Genomic DNA, 18,609 nt, shown 5'->3' on the forward strand with positions numbered 1-18,609 from the left:
TAGTATTATGAACAGCAGACAACAAGGCATTCCATCCAGGACCTCAAGCTTTATGTCATGGCCCCTCTCCAACTACCATGGTGAAGAAAGGTTTGCTACATTTAGACTGGATTTTGGTGGGCTAACATCAACCAGGATAAGGCTGTTAGGAGAACTGCCAGACACCTCCTACAGGACAGGAAGGATGATCTCAGTACCAGACTGGGATAAAGAGGACACTTAAATTGGTCCTTGCCATTTCTCCAACCCCCCCTTTACTCTTAATCTAGGCCTAAGCAAGTGGCACCATAAAGTCTTTAAGGCCTTATAGCTGCACTCCGTAACTCTGCATACTTATAAATAATTTTCATGAAACATGTTTTATTGCCACGTTAAGAACATTTGTGGTCAATGGAGGTGGACGTCTGCACTTGGCAGCCATCTTGTCACAGGCACCTCGCTCACTCATAACATTGTTTTAATGGTGCTTGTACTTTTTAAATAACCATGACTTGCTCAATTTTCTACCGATTTTCAAACTGTTTGTTTTTTTATAAATGCCAGAGATGTACTTATGACACTGCACACTTGGTCTCGTCTTGGAATCGACCGCATTTTTACTCTGTCTCGTCTTGGTCTCAAAGAGGACTCGTAAATTTATTTTCAGACCAGTAAAGACCACAACTGATGGCACACTGCAAAAAAATGATTAAATAAAAAAAATTCTTAGTATTTTTGTCTTAGTATTTTGGTTTTCAGTAAAAATATCTAAAAATTCTTAAATTAAGATGCTTTTTCTTAATGAACAAAACGGCCCAAGAAAATTAGTCTAGTTTTTAGAGCAAAAATATCAAATTAACAGAAAGCTTACAAATCTCTCATGATGTGTTGACGCGTGCGGCGGAGAAGCACGTTTAATATCACACACACTCACACACACAGACAAGAAGTGCCTAATCATATGCATATTCCACATTTTATCGTGTTTTAATGCAGTGACTTGCAATGGTCTTGGTCTCGGTCTCGACCCTTTAAAGTCTTGGTCTTGTCTCGGTCTCGGCCTGTCTTGGTCATGACTTGGTCTCGGTTTAGGTGGTCTTGACTACAACACTACTGCATACTTATGAATAATTTTCATGAAACATGTTCAAGCATCCAAAATTATAGCCACGTTAATAACGTTTGTAAGAAACCAAACCATTTGTAAATCTGTCAAGATTTAAGCAAGATAAGAGTATTTTTAGTTGTGTAGACCACTTACCTTACATCAGGTACCAGAGAGCCTGCCGAAAAAAGCTTGTCTGTGACCAGTGCCGGTGATAATGTTCGTAAGACATCTAGCCTTTGTTATGAATATCTATGCGCAGTACAGTACTGTGCTCTTAGCTTTTATTCTTCTTGTTACATTGATTTAAAATACGGGAGAAATATGGGAATTATTTAAACTGGATGATTGCATGATATAAAATGCGGGAGAATCCAGGGAAAATCCGAGGGTTGACAGATATTTGCTAACAATTGATCTTAAGCATTATACAGAAACGTTTTTAGCACCAGCTGCCACTGGCAAGATGCCTTCCAGTTCAGAGGAAGCTGTCTCTGCTCCATTATTTGATCCCTTTCGATGTTTAATGTCAATGTCAATGTCAAATTTATTTATATAGCACCATTTCTACAACACAGGTTGACCAATGTGCTTTACAACAGATACACCAAACACTCGCACAATTAGAGAAAAAAAACAAAAAAACAAACTCAAAATAAAGTAAAAACACATCAACCGTAATGTAAAAATATTTAAAAATAATAAAATATGTAAAATAAAATGTATAAAATATAAAACAAGATAAAAGAAAAGACAGAGTACCTCAACCAGATATAAAAGCTTTATCAAACAAGTATGTTTTTAATCGTGACTTAAAATTTGCCACAGAGGGAGCCAGTCTAATAGAGATGGGCAACTTGTTCCAAAGTCTTGGAGCGATTGATGTAAAAGCACGATCGCCCCTGCATTTCAGCCTTGTCTTAGGAATAGTCAAGAGTCTCTGATTGGAAGACCGTAGAGATCTTGTGTCACTTCGTTCAATCAGTAGATCAGATATGTAAGAGGGGGCCAGCCCATTTAGCGACTTAAACACAATTAATAAAATTTTAAAATCCACTCTGTAGCGCACAGGCAGCCAATGTAAGGACTGTAAGATTGGAGTGATATGCTCCCGTTTATGAGTTTTAGTCAGAAGTCTGGCTGCCGCATTCTGAACCAGTTGTAATCGAGATAGAGCTGTTTGACTAATCCCAGCATACAATGAGTTACAATAGTCTAATCTAGAGGTAATGAACGCATGAATCACCTTCTCAAGATTTTTAAAAGAAAGAAAGGTTTTTGCTTTAGACAGAAGCCGCAGTTGAAAAAAAGAAGATTTGACTACAGTATTAATCTGTCTCTCAAATTTCATATGTTCATCAAATACCACACCCAAATTTTTTACATGTTGCTTAACATATGATGATAATACACCCAGATTTGGATTGGCAATAGTAACAGAATCAGATGGTTTAAAAACAATAATTTCAGTTTTGTCCTCATTGAAATGTAAAAAGTTTAGCGACAACCATTTCTTTATATCACTTAAGCAGGCCATCAGTGCATTCATTCCATCAAAATTCCGTTTTAGCGGCAGATAAACTTGTGTGTCATCCGCATAACAGTGAAAGGACAGCCCATATTTCCTAAAGATGGAACCAAGTGGAAGCATATATAGAGAAAAAAGAATGGGAGCCAGAATGGACCCTTGAGGAACTCCACAAGTTATTGCAGCTTTACTCGAGGTATAATCTCCTAGCTTAACTGAAAAGGTTCTATTTGTAAGATAAGATTTAAACCACTTCAAGGCACTGCCAGTAATGTCTGCACAATATTCCAGTCGATCAATAAGTATAGCATGATCGACAGTATCAAATGCAGCAGTAAGATCTAAAAGCAATAAAACAGCATAGTTGCCTGAGTCACATGTTAACAATATATCATTTGAGACCTTCAACAATGCAGTTTCAGTAGAATGATGTTTTCTGAACCCAGACTGAAAAACCTCAAAGATCAAATTGTCAGCTAAAAAAGATTGCAGTTGATCAAAAACAGTTTTCTCTATAATTTTTGAAATGAAAGACAAATTTGAGATGGGCCTAAAATTTGCTAAAATAGTCGGATCCATGCCCTGTTTTTTAAGCAGGGGGCGAACCGTTGCATGTTTTAGCAACTCTGGGATCGTGCCTATTTGTAAGCATTGATTAATCAATATCAATAAATTTGGACCAACCACATTGATAACTTGTTTAAGGAAAGAAGGGGGCATCACGTCAGCTGGAGAACCTGATGCTTTGAGGTGTTCCACTATTTCTATCAAATAGTCATCTGTAACAGAATTAAAGCAATTAAGAACAGCAGTGCATCTGGAGAAAGTTGAGGGGTCAGTCAGAACTGGGTTTATCCCCATTCTTAAATCATGTGTCTTTTGTACAAAAAACTGAAGAAAGTCTTCACATGAAAGCGTAGATGCCTCAGTCGTGAATCCAGTGGAGGGGTTGATAGCAGCATTTAAAACATTAAAAAGAGTTCTTGGTTTGTGGCAGTTCTTGTTTATAATATCAGTGAAGTAGATAGATTTAGCTGTTTTCACAGCTTTTTGATAATTAGTTAATGAGTCTCTGAACATTTGTAGTGAAACCTGAAGTCTGTCCTTTCTCCATTTTCGCTCAAATTTCCTGCAGTTTTGCCTTAGAGAGCGAGTCGAATCATTTAGCCAAGGCTCAGATTTTGGTTTATTGTGTAGTGTCTTTAAAGGTGCCACTTGATCTAGAGCATTAGCACAGATGGAATTAAACCTGAAGAGAAGCTCTTCAGCACTCAAAACACAGTTAAAATCGTCTGATTGTTGCTTCCCTTCATTAAACGCTGAGCAAAAGGCTTCTCTTGTAGCTGGTGTGATATGCCGGGACTGGCGAAATGAAGACACTGGTATAACAGCATTAAAAAAGGATGGAAACATAAACATAATAGTCTTATGGTCAGAGAAACCATTTTCACACACCTCTAGGTCACTCAGAGAAAAACCATATGTTAATACTAAATCCAGTGTATGGCCATGCTGATGGGTCGGTACATTGACCTGAAGCGTCAGATCAAAGGCATTTAGTAAGTTAATGAATTCCTTTGCTAATGAATCTGCTACACAGCAGACATGGACATTAAAATCTCCTACAATCAGGAGTTTATCATGTTTTGGAATGATATCTCCCAAAAAATCAGCAAAGTCTATTAAAAAGTCCGCATTGGGCTTCGGGGGACGATAAATCAGTGCAACCAGAACAGAGTCATAAAGCTCCAATGTAAACAACTGAAGTTCAAAACTGTTGTAATCGTTAGAAGCCACGGGACGGCAGGAAAATATGTCTTTATATATGGAGGCCAAACCTCCACCTCGTCCCGTTGTACGAGGAGAGTTAAAGAACAAACACTTAGACGGAAGCATTTCGGAAAAGGCGCTAATATCCTCAGGAGAAATCCAAGTTTCAGTCAGAAAGAGAAGATCTAGGTGGTGAGCAGAGAAAAAATCATTAATAATGAAAGTCTTGTTCATTACCGATCTGGCGTTGATCAAAGCCATCCTTAGCCGCGGTGGGAGTCCTGGAGAAACCACAGACTGTTTTGCCCGAGGCAGCGGCCGAAGATTGCCCGGACAAACTCCCCTACGCAAAGGTCGATGTGAACGGAAAACCGGGAGCGGCTCCAGCAACGTGGGAAACACAGGGATAATCCAACCGTGTACTGGTTCCAGAGAACGCCAACGGAGGTAACATTTCCCAGACAGGTCTTTCGCGAAACGCCCCAGTTTAAAACGCGACTCCCCATGGAGTAGCAGGTAGCGTTTTAACTTAACAGCAAGGCCGCTCCGTCTTCCACGTCGTCTCTTACGCCTTCTACACGGTAGAGAACACGGCCACCGGCGTATACAGTCAGGAATCGACATCAGAAAGGGAGGTGGAGCATTGTGAGAGCTGGTGACCGGGTTTTTAAACAACTTAGATGAGATATCTTCCAAATTTAAAAGAGTACATCGATCATAGGTTAATACTGGTGAAGCACACTGTGTTAAACATAGTAAAAAAGAGGTTAAAACAAACAAACTCAAGACTATACTGGGCGACAGACGGCATGCCAGCAACAACGGCGCCATCTTGGATTAGGTTTAAAAGCCCGGCTAATATCAAGATGAATGGTGTTTTTGTTTTTCGGGAAAAGGACCTGACAGCTCAAATTAGAAATCAATGTTGTAAGCTTACTATTGTGAATTGGGACAAGCGGATTTTTTTCTACATATTCAACAACTGATTTTTGTTCATACAATGACACAGAATGGGCATGCTCTTTTCTGGCATTACCAATGTGGCATTATTCATTGGCTTCAGTGCTTTGATATCACTTTCTCAGATCATGAGATGACAGCCTTATTCTTTGTGAAGACATTACTTTCACTTTCTGACCTCTTTTGAAAGTAATGCTGCACAGATGGCTGGTTGTTGTTAAAAAAATCTTTCAACCGTGTCATAAGAGCTATTCCACATTGTGACCACTTCTGGGAGTAATCTATGTTTTGGTCACTGGAGAGAAGGTTTGTGTTTAACTGGTGACGGGCTATAGTGCTACTTCTGAAAAAGCATGTTACAGGTCTGAACCTTCAGAGTTGTCACTCCAGTACATTATTTGAGACATGTGCTGTGCGCAAAACATCATACTGTATATGGGTCATGTCTGCAGGTCCAGCCCCACGACATTCATATTGGATCTTTTGTCCGTTACATTTACACTTAGGCATTTAGCAGAAACAAAGACTTACAAAGATAAGGAAACAATCAAACAATTTGACATAGGGAGTGCTATAAGTGCTTATACCAAGTTACAATTTTTCACAATTCTGAAACAATACGTTGAGAGCATAGACTGTAAAAAAAGATGGACAACGCCTGTTCGCTCTCTTCCATTGGTGAAAAGTGAAGCCCCCAGAGTCCCGATATGGCGCTGACATCTTGGGTCTTGAGTTTGCGCATTAGCGATTTTGGGACCAGTCATGCGCAGTAGTGAGCAGGAAGTGAACCCGCGAAATCAAAACCTTGCTCTCGCAAAATGCGCATATCACACGATATCACAGCTGTCAATCATGACGTGACACCACCGTTTTTATATCATTAAATAACTAACTAAACACAAACTTATTTTAAAAACAAACATTTCAATTTGCATCAGTGTGATAAAAACTACAATAAATGACAGAAACTAGGTTCGGAAAAAAGATAATTGAAGTGTAATTAATTTTTTTAGTTGGTCTTAAGTCCCATTGAATAACATGGGGAGGCAGGGTTTATGACCTATACTGGGACCAGTCACTGGGGGCGATCGAGACGTTTTGGCTTCACTTTTCAGGGCTTGTGCGGCACGCTTGGTTGAAAGAGTTAGCCAGCAAGCAGAGCACTGCAGTAGCCTAGACTAGAGATTACCAAGGCCTGGATAAGGAGCAGCATGCTCTGTAAGAAAAATTAGCATATCTTCCTGATTGTATAATGCAAATCGACATGATCCCGGGCATGATCCATAGTCTATGCAATGTAATCAGTGACAGACAATTGGTCATGAAATATTACGCAGAGGTTTCTTGCAGTTTTGGAAGGAGTAATGGTTGTGTTGCTCAGTTGAATGGATAGAGCATGCCTTATCTTGGGTTTTGCTGGATTTATAAGCAGCTCCGTCTTTACAAGGTTCAGCGCGAGGTGGTGTTTCTTCATCCAAGACGAAATGTCAATGTAAGCAAGATGGAGAGAAGTTTAGAAATTTCAGTGTCGGTCAGAACTTCAGTGTCGGTCGGCCCTCTTTAGCTCATTGAATACCACTCTTTCCACAGCAATTTTGATCATCTGTAGAGGTTTGGTTCTGCAGGTTGAGAGTCCAACTATTAACGCATTGCAATAATCCATTGTGGACAGGACAAGAACCTGGACATGTATGCCTATATATTTGTCTGCCCTCTAGGGGACAGAAACGTGTTTTTTGTGTATTTGTGTTTACACATTCCAGTTGTGGAGGTTGGGCAGCCATCCAGACATGGATTCTTGCTCTCGTGTGTTTTTCCCTTTTAGTTTCTTTCCCTGACTAATTTCTCCTACATTGTATTATTTTGTATTGTTTAAATCCCCTAACTGACTGAGCCTTTGTGTTAACCCTCTTTTGTGTTATGGCAGTGGCTGAAAGGTCTAATTTTCCTAATGTTGTAGAGCAGTGGTGACCAATCCTGGTGCTGGAGGGTCAGTGTCTCTGCAGAGTTTAGCTCCAACCCTAATCAAACTAATTAAGGTGCTTCAGGTGTGTTTGATTGGGGTTGAACCTAAACTCTGCAGAGACACAGGCCAACCAGGATTGGTGACCACCGTTTGTAGAGGATAAATCTGCAAGAGCAGACGGTGCTGGCAACATGCTACGTGAAACTAAGCTGATCATCGATGACCACTCCAAGGTTTCTGGCTGTCCTGGAAGGCGCAATGGTTGAAGAACCTAGTTGAACAGAAAGATTGTGATGAATCTTAGGGTCAGACGATATGACAAGCAGTTCTGTCTTTGCAAGGTACAGCTGGAGATGATGATCCTTCATCCAGAGTGCGATGTCACTCAGGCATGCTGACATGTAGGCAGAAACCATGGGATCATCAGACTGGAATGGCAAGTGGAGTTGTGTTTCATCCGCATAGCGGTGGTAAGAAAAGCCATGTTTCCAAATGACAGATCCCAGGGATGTCATGTATCTAAAAAAAGCAGTGGTCCGAGCACAGAGCCTTGAGGTACCCCGGTACTGAGACATTGTCCTCTCCAGGAAACTTTAAATGACCTACTTGTCACTCTTGATGTAAAGCTGTAGTGTACGATGTTGAAAAACGGTCGAGAAAGCCTGAGACGGTTAGTAAGTTTTAAAAAACTCATCCCGCCCCTCTGTGCTACCTGATCCCTCCCACCGGGAAACCACCTGAACAACGTCACTCATTCAAGCTGTGATCACTGGTAGTAAACATCAGAACAGAGATTTACCGAGCAGTAAACACATAAAGGCTTGAAGGAATGAACAATTACAATTATGATTGTAATTGACGTTATTTACTTTCACAACAACGTTTGGCATACGTTTCCCCTCCTGAGCTTCAAGAAATTACTTTATAAATATAATTACTTTGACCCGTGATACGCGATGCTAAACGGCTAACATTCCAATGCCGACCGGCAGCATGGGCATGTTGTCAGACTGATATCATCATATTTATGTAACACCTCACACAATCTTTGTAAATATAATTATTTTGACCCGTGATACGCGATGCTAAATGGCTAACATTCCGATGACGACCAGCAGCATGTTGTCAGACTCATAAAAAGATATTTATGTAACACCTCACACAATAAAAGTATAAATAAATGCGTACCTGTTCAACAAAAGTCTGCCGTGTCGGCGTCGGTTTTCAGCCCCAAAACTCCCTGAAGCTTCCTCCAACGGTCAATGGCGGACCATATATTGATTCTACTTAGTCCGGCGTTTTTCAAATTTTTTTAACCTCTGCTCTTTCTTCAACAGACTTCCTTTTTCTTCCAACCTTTACTGTAGGGACAAGCAGGGGCTGCTTGCTGCTGTCGTTTAGTTTTTTTCCATTAGTGAGATGTTGCTGCTTCGCTAGCTACCATACACTGACACAAATTTCATGTGGCAGGCAGGAGAGGGGCGGGGTGGTGTGCGATGGGGTGGAGACGCGAGCACGAGGTGGATTTTCAAATGTAGCAGGGATTGTATGAGAGCAGTTAACCAATGTAAGCTGTCCGGCCGGACAGTTTACATTGGTCAACTTATCTGCTACCATACACCCAATAGACTGAATGGATTTTTTTAATTCTTTTTTCTCTTCATATTGTTAGGATGTTACTGTAGAACCATAACCAGCATCTAAACGAGGTTATTAATAATGAACAATCTTTGAAATCGTAGACCATAGCTTTAAGAGATAAGATGACTGCTATGTAGCAGTCAGTATGTAATCTCAGGGAACAGAGGTTACAGAGATGTTCTCTTTCAAGGGAACTCAACACTGTTTCATGAAATGACAGTATGGGAAACAAATTCCTACTTTGTCATAAGAATTGTCTGTCCTATTTTATAGGAAGAAACTGGTTGCCAGGTAAGGATGAGATGATAGACGCCGACTAGTTAGAAGGATAAAAGATACCTTAGCTATATACAACAGTGGTTCTCAACTCCAGTCCTCGGGACCCACTGCTCTGCATATTGTGCATGTCTCACTTATTTAACACACCTGATTCAGATCATCAGCTCGTTAGGATAGATTCCATGAACTGAACTGAGTTTGTCAGATATGAGAGACATCCAAAATGTGCAGAGCAGTGGGTCCCGAGGACTGGAGTTGAGAACCACTGATATACAGTATATATGGTATCGGGGTGTTGAATGGCTTTAATTCTGCCTGGGACGAACTCCAGACATAAAGAAGCAGCAAGTAATGCTTGAACATCATTTACCTTTCTCAGAGAGGTGATGGCCAAAAGAAACGATAATTTTAGCAACATATTTTTGTCTGCATAAGACTGTGAATTAGATCTGCCTGCATCGTTACCAAATCGAGCGCGCAGAAACTATTTGTGACTTCTGTCCTCACACCTGTGATTGGTTGTCTGATTTAGCAGAATTAATAAAAACAGTTAATTAATGTGTCCACCGAATATACCCATAATTGTACATTAATTCTAAGAAACATTGAGCATGAGTTAGCAAAATCAAAACAGTTTAGGTGACTTATTATAACCATAGCGTATTCACAGGTTACAGGTTATTTAAAAAGGCAAGGGAGCCAACATACAGCAAACATGCATACATGTATTTAAAGAAAAAACAAGGTTTTTTATGGTGTGGTTTCATCAAAGATGTGTAAAGTTTAAGACATGTTTAATCAAACAGAAAACTCGGGTAGTTTTCACCATTACAAACACAGAAAAACACAGGACTCAAAGCCAGCACAGGTGTATTATTTAGACAGAGAGCATGAACATTATTGTCTCATTAATGCGTCTCGTGTGTCATTCACCTGTTTTCTCAGAACACAGAGGACAGTGCGAGGATCTCCATCACTTTCTTCCGTCTGTTTCGTGTCATGCGACTGGTGAAGCTGTTGAGCAGAGGCGAGGGGATTCGGACGCTCTTATGGACCTTCATCAAATCATTTCAGGTGTGCTGGTGTTAGTACACAGCTTTTATGTAGAATACTTGAGTTTATCAATGCATATTTCCAGTCAGTGTAAACTACAACAGAGTTTTTAATATAACCTTACTGTGAGATAGTGGAGCACATGAGACTTTAGTGATCTTCATCGCTTAAATCTCCTCAATCCTGGAGATGTCAGTGCCCTAAACAAAGCTATAATGGACTATTTCACATCCAGAGTTTAAGGATCAGATCATAGAAAGGTTACTAAAGAGGAGGAGTCTGATTAAAGTAGGTTTGTCATGCTAGTGTCTTGTTCATTGCATTGCACTCTTAAAAATAAAGGTGCTTAAAAGGTTCTTTACAGCGATGTCAACCTTTTTTTCAAAGAACCATTTCTTTCATGCATTTTATAATCTTTCAACCCCTTTTTACCTTAAAGTACCTTTTGTGAAACAGAAAGGTGCTTCAGATTAGTGATGGAAATTTTCGTTCATTTAGGTGACTCGTTCATTTTCAGTTCGTTCACCAAAATGATTCGTTCAGACTCGTTCACTGATTCGTTCAGTGACCATTTCTTAATTTTACAAAAATACGCCAATAGGTGGCGAAGATGTGTGTCATTATGTGTTATAAGACAATGAATGACTTTTTGCAAAAACTCATTAGTTTTTAATAAAGCTCAAATTGTGAAATACTAAGCATAATTTTATCAAGTTACCGAATATATTAAGAAACACGTACATTCATAGCACATCTAATCTAGATTTGTTGTAAATAAAGACTCCCGTGCATGCCTCCTCTGGTTCAGTCAGTCATCAGATCCTCGTTCACGAATCATATAATTTCGGTCATGTCGTTCAAGACTTCGTTCAGACGCAGATGACTGATTTAAGTTCGGTGAAAGGGTGGATTAAACTATATAGACATATAAAACTATATTAAACAGAAATACCAATTTTTTCAACAGTAATTACCTTGCTTATCATTTGTATTAAGGTAAATAGTCCGCCTAAACATGGTTACTATAACTTTATTAAAATAAAACCACATGATTCTTTCACAAGATTGTTTACTTTAGTCAGGAGGCCAAAACTGATATTAAAACTTTGTCGGACACTTTTTGGTACAAGCATACAACCTATCCAGTATTAATATTTAACCCCTCAACGTGTGTTCTAGCCAGGTTGTCAGCTTAGTAAATGTTTTTTTGACCATTTTAACATTATATTCTTAAAAGTGGTAAAAGCGGACCCCCCAAAGTGCTTCCATTTTCTATGTCCTACTGTAATTTTGGGCAAATGTGCAATATAATCCAATTTATGTGCAAGCATGATCATTAAAAAATAATAATCAATAAATACCACACCACATTGGGCACTGTTGTGTCAGCCTAGCTGTGATTTGGCATGAGGCAGCAGATCCAGAGAAGATGATCACAGCAGAGTCAACAGTCTGAACCAAACTTTCTAATCATGATGGTAAATGGTAAATGGACTGCATTTATATAGCGCTTTTAACAGACCTATGGCCATCCAAAGCGCTTTACAATTAGCCTCACATTCACCCATTCACTCACACATTCATACACCGACGGTGGTGTCAGCCATGCAAGGCACCAGCCAGCTCGTCGGGAGCAGCTGGGGTTAGGTGTCTTGCTCAAGGACACCTCGACACTTGGTCCAGTGGAGCCGGGGATTGAACCACCAACCTTCCGGTTTGTAGACAACCTACATGAACCACTAGGCCACTGCCACCCGATGATGATGAAAAAGTGGCAACGGCAGCTGGGATTGATGATTAATGTTGCCCACATACGGGCTGCACATGAAGAACAGTTTGTCTGCAAACCAGGGCTTTGAACAGGTTTTTTCCCAATTGGTTCGTTCCGAACAGAAGCAGTATTTTAACGTTTCCGGTTTTCAGTTCTACCCTAAAACTGACGTTCCTGAACCGGTTAGAGCTAAAAAAAATTAAGTTCCCGAACAGGTTAATAACGTTCCATGTCAGCTGTGGGACATACAAATAAGTATGCTGATCATTAGGACATTAACCCTCTGGGGTCCGACCATTTTGGGACACTGTCAGAGGTTCTGACATGCTCTTACATTTGGTCTTTTTTCAGTTGCTTTAAAACATAATAATGGCAAGTGTCTCATACCACTGCGTTCAGCACAAACTGGGCTAAAATATTATATGAGCTACATGTATGTACATGTTTGTATTTTTGAGAGAAAAATGTTTATGCGTGGTTTTTAAAAAAGCAAAATTTTTAAGTCACTGATATAAGTCCACAAAACCCATACTAAACATGTTTTAACAAGACTTTTCTAAACAGAATCTAATCGTCTAGAGTTTTCTCATTAAAATGATGTGAAAATCATTCTGCTTACTCATTTACATAAACCAATATATTGATTTAGAAATTGTAAGACACTTTTTGTTTAGAGGGGCCGTATGCGAGAAAGGTTTGATTTACAGCTAGCAAACAAAGGCTCGCATAATGAGCTGCATAATGAGGCAGGAATGTTGGGAACTACAGTAAAGAATGTGAGGACAAATGTATACATGTTTGTTTGAGGTTTATTAAGAAGTTAACAATATAATAAAAATAGAGATGAAGGTCAGTAGGACATTTTCAGTTTATTTAGAAACAAACTCAATTCAAAAACTTAACTTGTATAAGAAACTGATAAACAACAGAGCTGGTCATGTGGCTAATGTTACCATATAACTTTATGTCCAAAAAGTGTTTTTCCACTTCATAGTTTCTGTACTGATGAGAGGGATGCAGACCTGTAAGAGAGTTATGGACAGCTGTTAGCATAAATTGTCCACAGAAATACCCTTACATATATAACTGATGGGTAAATATCACTGATAGTACATTCATATAAACTATCATGTACACAAACTAAATTCAGAACATCTCAGATAAACATCTGCAGTGATTAGTTATATAAAAAGCTGTTTTCAGATGCCCATCCCCTTATCGTCTAGCTTCTGTTTTAAACGTGTTTCTGTAAGCGTGTATGAACTTTATAAACACATCACATATGGCGCGTCCATGTGCGCGGGCTCGCGTCTCCGTGTAACGCGGCACTAATAAAAACGGTGTCGCGTGTAAAGCGCAATGTATGGAATTGCCTTGCATGTAAACAATATGGAATCATTTTACAGCAAATCCCGCAGTGCAGCATTACTCAAAGTTGCCATGAAGGATACGAAAGTGAATAACTGTGTCTAACACTGTACAACATGTAACAGATATCCGCCATTACGGGAGGTCACGCGTACTCGTTTGTAAATAAGCATGTAAACATGGAATCATATTACAGCACACACTTAAAAGATACAGCAGTGCAGGCTTACTGAAAGTTGCCATGAAGGATATAAGTGAATAACTGTGTTTAACATTGTACAGCATACAACAGTGAAATCCGCCATTACGTGAGATCGCGTCCTCGTTTGTAAACAATGCAAAACTTTTTCAATCCGAAGCGTGCCGTCTGCTGATGCTTACTGTGCGTAGGCTGAACTGCACAAGCCATGAGCATATTACATGATAGCAAATATAAATAGTATAAATTAACTGTTACTTACTTCCAATATCCTCCTCCAGTGCGTCCTCCATTGTTCTTCTTAGGTAACGATAAAGATAAATGCTTCCTCAATGTCCAGACATAAATGAAGATCTTCCTCACGTGTGTATGTATAAAGTTTAAAATCCAGACATGCGGTAAAGTCTTTAAATCTGAACTTAAATCAAACTTTACTTTTTAATGTTCGAGCTGCTCTTCATTACCATGTATTACTACTAACTAGTTACTAACCCCTAACCCCAAAGAAGTGAGAGAGCAGTTATGTTAGGATAGAATTATTAACTATAGTGATATGTCAATTAAATATAGTATGTGTTACAACCTGGTTCATTAATGAAGTCAAATAGCACCATAGACCACCATCTACAGTTCTACATTTCGGCTTGACATTAAAGTTTTATAACTTGTGCATCATTGCACTGTCTCTCCCTACAAGCTTTAAACTTGGCTTGACTCATTCCCATAGATAGGGGTACTGATAGATAGAACTTTTGGGATACTATGTTATGTTTCCAAGCTGATATTCACTTTGAAAACTGGTTCTCTTTAGGCGGAGATTGTTTTTTTCATGTTCTAGTTCTGTTTTCTCTTACATTGTACAATAAATGTTCATTCTGACACTTCAGCAGACATCCCATGAGTGTTTGCTTTCATTTGATACCATTTTTATGTATATGGGCCTTGTGGTTGTGGAGATTTTAACATTTATTGTTGGATTGTCGAGTTGAGCTGGAAACCGAAAAAATTGTCCTGAAATCGCTTGCACAAGTAAAAAAAATAATAATTCAGCTTGACAACCACCCTAATCTCTTACCTATAGGTGTCTTCTAACAAAAAAAATAGGGTGACAGCTTGTACCAAAACATGTCTGCAAAAGTCTTAACGGAAGCCCTTTTCAGAATTGGCCCCCTGACTACTTTGCACTCGCTATCTATACGATCTCTCTCATTCATTAGGTTGTAACCTGTACCAGTCATTCAGTTTGTTTAAGAACGCGATCTCTCTATCTCTCTCTCTCGTTCGTTCAGACTCAAAACAGCGGCTCGGTCAGTGAAGGGCGTATTCATTCAGTACGTTGAGCCAATCATATGCTCGGCCACAGCTTATACTCGATTGCCATTGGCTCGTAGTTTTGTCACTCTTTGAAGGCGGAAAGAAAGCCGCGCATCATTTGTCCGTGCTCCTCAAGAAGGGAGGGAAATTTCAGTGAACGAGAAATATGAGTCAATGGATGGCGTGAACGAGAACGATTCGTTCACATAAAAGATTCGTTCAAAAAGAACGATTCGTTCACGAACGTAACATCACTACTTCAGATGTTAAAGGTGCTTTAAAGAACCATTTAGACAAAAAAGGTGGTTCTATGCATCGTGACACACCTTTATTTTTTAAATGTATGTGCATTCTATTCATAATGTATGGTACAAGGTAAACTAGTCATGCCATCTAAACATGCAAGTGGTGATCAAAAGTTCAGAGACGATGACTATGTTGAATGGTGAATAAACAAATTGCTGTACTTTTGGGGAAGGAAATATTTTTTTCCAAAAAAAAAGAATAGCTGTGGTTTAAATAATATAATAAAACAATAGTATTACACTATTTGGATTGTAATATGAATAGATCTTAAATATTTTTATAGATTTTAACATAAAAGTTGTTTTAACCTCTCGACGCGCACTAGCTCGCGGACGGAAGGACGTCAGTTTTTTTTAATGCTGCTAACAATATATATATAGCCTACTGTGTACAAACAAGAATAATAACACTACTATACATCGTTTAAAAGGTCTAAGGGTTTACCATCAGTGTATGGTGTCCGTTTTGAGATTAAATTGCTCTAGTATCATAAATATAGTATTTTATTACAGAAGTCCAGATAACAACATGCATAATATAAACTGACTCCTTACCTTTGTGCTGGTATAAGGAACGCGAATCGAATCCAGTCTGTTTCAGATGTGTGAATAACCCATAAAAACTCTCCAACAAAGTACATCCAATGACCACTGTTGTCCACAAATGCGTATAATCCGTGAAATATGGATATATTTTCCATTGTTTACATCAGATTTCAGATGCACGTCTTGTAATAGATTATAATATACAATCTGAGGACTATTTACATCGTAACACTTGTATATGAGAGCACACTCGCGTTCAAAACCAGCGCTCAAACTTGATTGTACAAGTAGGCGGGAGTATAATACATAATAACCAAACAGCGCTGTCTAATATCGTGACGTCATCTGACTCGCGCGTTCCTCCAATGACTTCATGGAAAATATTGATAGACAGAACGTGTAGCCAATTAGAACACGAATTCAACGATCTTTGTGTGAAGCTTTATTTCCTAGTGTGGATACGGCATTTTATACGCTTATATAAGGATAAACAATAAAAAGAACGAACGTGTATGCATGTAAACAAAAGACTTTTATTTTGTGGCTGACTGGCACTTAGAAAAGGCACTAGTCTTACAAAAACTCTTGCAAGAACCTCATTTTTGGGTCTATTGACTTCAAACGTGAAATATAACTTCTTTAGACTTGTGGCTTTGGCCTCATTGCATTTCTAGGTTTCACACATATATTTATCATTAAGATTTTTAGTGTTAAAAAAGATGTTATGCAAAAAAAAAATTTATTACAATGTACTTCAGCCTCTCTAACTTTTTTTTTTACCTTAAAATAATTTTGAAACATGGAAAACGAAGCTCAAAGTGTCTTCTATCTAATGATACCACAGTTATGCTTATACTATAAATGGTTTAGTAAAAACAGCCCTTTTAGTGAAAGTAGGTATTTTCATGGTTTCGGGCCAGAATTGGGGGTGCTTTTCAAGAGGTTAAACTGTTAATAAAATATGTAACACAAAAAAGGCTCTTATACAAACTGAAAATGTGTTAAAAAGCTGAAATACAATACATTGACTATCAAAACAGAAAAACAGATATACACTTAATGTTCAAATGTTCACAAGTGTTGTGTGTTCCTTGGTCATGTTTTTTATCTTTTACAACAAGTCCAGTGACTAAAATTAGTCTTTCACCACAGTAAAATACCTTTTACTTGCTTTTACAGCGATCAGCCAAATTCAGATAACAATAACTTTTGTTAAAAGACAAACATATTTGTGCGGCAGCCGGCTGTTCTCCTCTCCGTCCGTCTTTATTAGATTCCATAGTCAATGGGGTCAATGTGTTTTTTTTTTCGTCTCCAGAGTGCCTCTCGTGTAAATTATTTGATTTCGATGGCTTACGTTTCTTCCCCGTCATAGAAAACCACCACAGGTTTATCAATCCCATCAAAAGTATTATTTTGTTTTTGTTTGTTTGTTCATCACACAAGTACAAAGTAGATGAGGAAAACTAAGATTCTGTGTGTATTCAAAGCGCCGCCATTGTTGTTTACAATGCGTGGAATGGTGCGCTGTGATTTGTTAAGCAGATTTATTGCATTCTGCAGAGGAGGTGGAGTGGCGGTTATCGAGTTTTGGGGGAAAATTGAGAAAAGATGACAGAATAACACAGCAGATATCGGATTTTGCATAAAATTAAGAATTTACTTTTTAATACTGACCTGTTACAATACTGATTTTGGTGGTAACAATTAAAAAAAGGCATTTACAGCTTTTTGGAATTAAACTCTTAATACTGTTTGTGTAAATGTATTTTTGCATTTTTCTTAAATAAAAAATAAAAAAATCAAATGTTTAGAAGTGATTTTCTGACATGCCCAGATATGCAACACAGACAGTCCCACCTCATAATAAAAATAAGCCCCGTTTGAATCATTACATGAAATCATGCATATTACCCATTGGAACATTGTTGTTCACAGACAGGGACTAGCAAAAGGATTGCTTTTATTGATTTAACTTCAAGAAAGTTGCACTAATCATTTTTTTACTTTAATATTGTATGGTAACCGTTTTATAAAAGCACTAAGGTACTCTGCTTTGCGTCGTACCCTACAACGCCCTTCAGCCGTTACATATTCATGTTACAACACAGCCTCTCCTACCTTATTGCTTACTTGTTGCATGAAAAATAAATAAATAATCCACTCTTAGTCAACAGTCCTAGTCCATCCCCCAAAACAGACAGAGTGTGTACCCAAAGTGTAAAATGGAATAAGGTTAAGACTACATTAGATCCCAGGTAAAACTAAACTATACTTGAATATAATAAAACTACACTTTAATACCAGTAAGTACATTTGTTAGTATGTAAAGTTTAAGACAAATTTGGTATATTGGTATATTAGTTACAAAATGAGTGTGCAAAAAAGTACATTAACTAAGTGTACTTAAAAACTGTATTTTAGTGCACAACAACCCACCCTGCCCTTTACTAATCTTCCAATCCTGGCTATGGCCGTGATGTGTATTATAAATATATTAAGACCACTTAACTTTAGTGATTGCTTTCGGGATTTGATTCGATTTTCAACCAGCGTGACAAATAGTTTCTGAACAAAGTTGGATACCATGGTTTTAAGATAATCTACAGGTAAAGTAACACAATGTGAATTTGTTTACTTGGCACCCTGAGCAGCTGAGTTTGTGATTGGCTCATACAGTACTGTGTATCATGTTTGTCTTTCAGGCTCTGCCTTACGTAGCTCTGCTCGTAGCGATGCTCTTCTTCATCTATGCCGTCATTGGCATGCAGGTATTTCACTCTATTCATTGATAAGCGTATTGATGTTATAACAGTCTTCTGTCT

At 38.5% G+C, this 18,609-nt stretch overlaps 1 protein-coding gene across 1 annotated transcript in view; it reads left to right on the forward strand.

Annotated features, from left to right (window-relative positions):
• The window catches only part of cacna1db (calcium channel, voltage-dependent, L type, alpha 1D subunit, b), a 216,090-nt gene that overhangs the window by 153,331 nt on the left and 44,150 nt on the right, over positions 1 to 18,609 (forward strand). The window contains exons 30-31 of the mRNA XM_065247770.1: positions 10,174 to 10,302; positions 18,490 to 18,555. Coding sequence (XP_065103842.1) covers positions 10,174 to 10,302; positions 18,490 to 18,555 — 195 coding nt within the window. The remainder of the gene's footprint in view (positions 1 to 10,173; positions 10,303 to 18,489; positions 18,556 to 18,609) is intronic.

This window comes from Paramisgurnus dabryanus, chromosome 11 (genome assembly GCF_030506205.2).
Source record: "Paramisgurnus dabryanus chromosome 11, PD_genome_1.1, whole genome shotgun sequence".
NCBI classification, from domain to species: Eukaryota; Metazoa; Chordata; class Actinopteri; order Cypriniformes; family Cobitidae; genus Paramisgurnus; species Paramisgurnus dabryanus.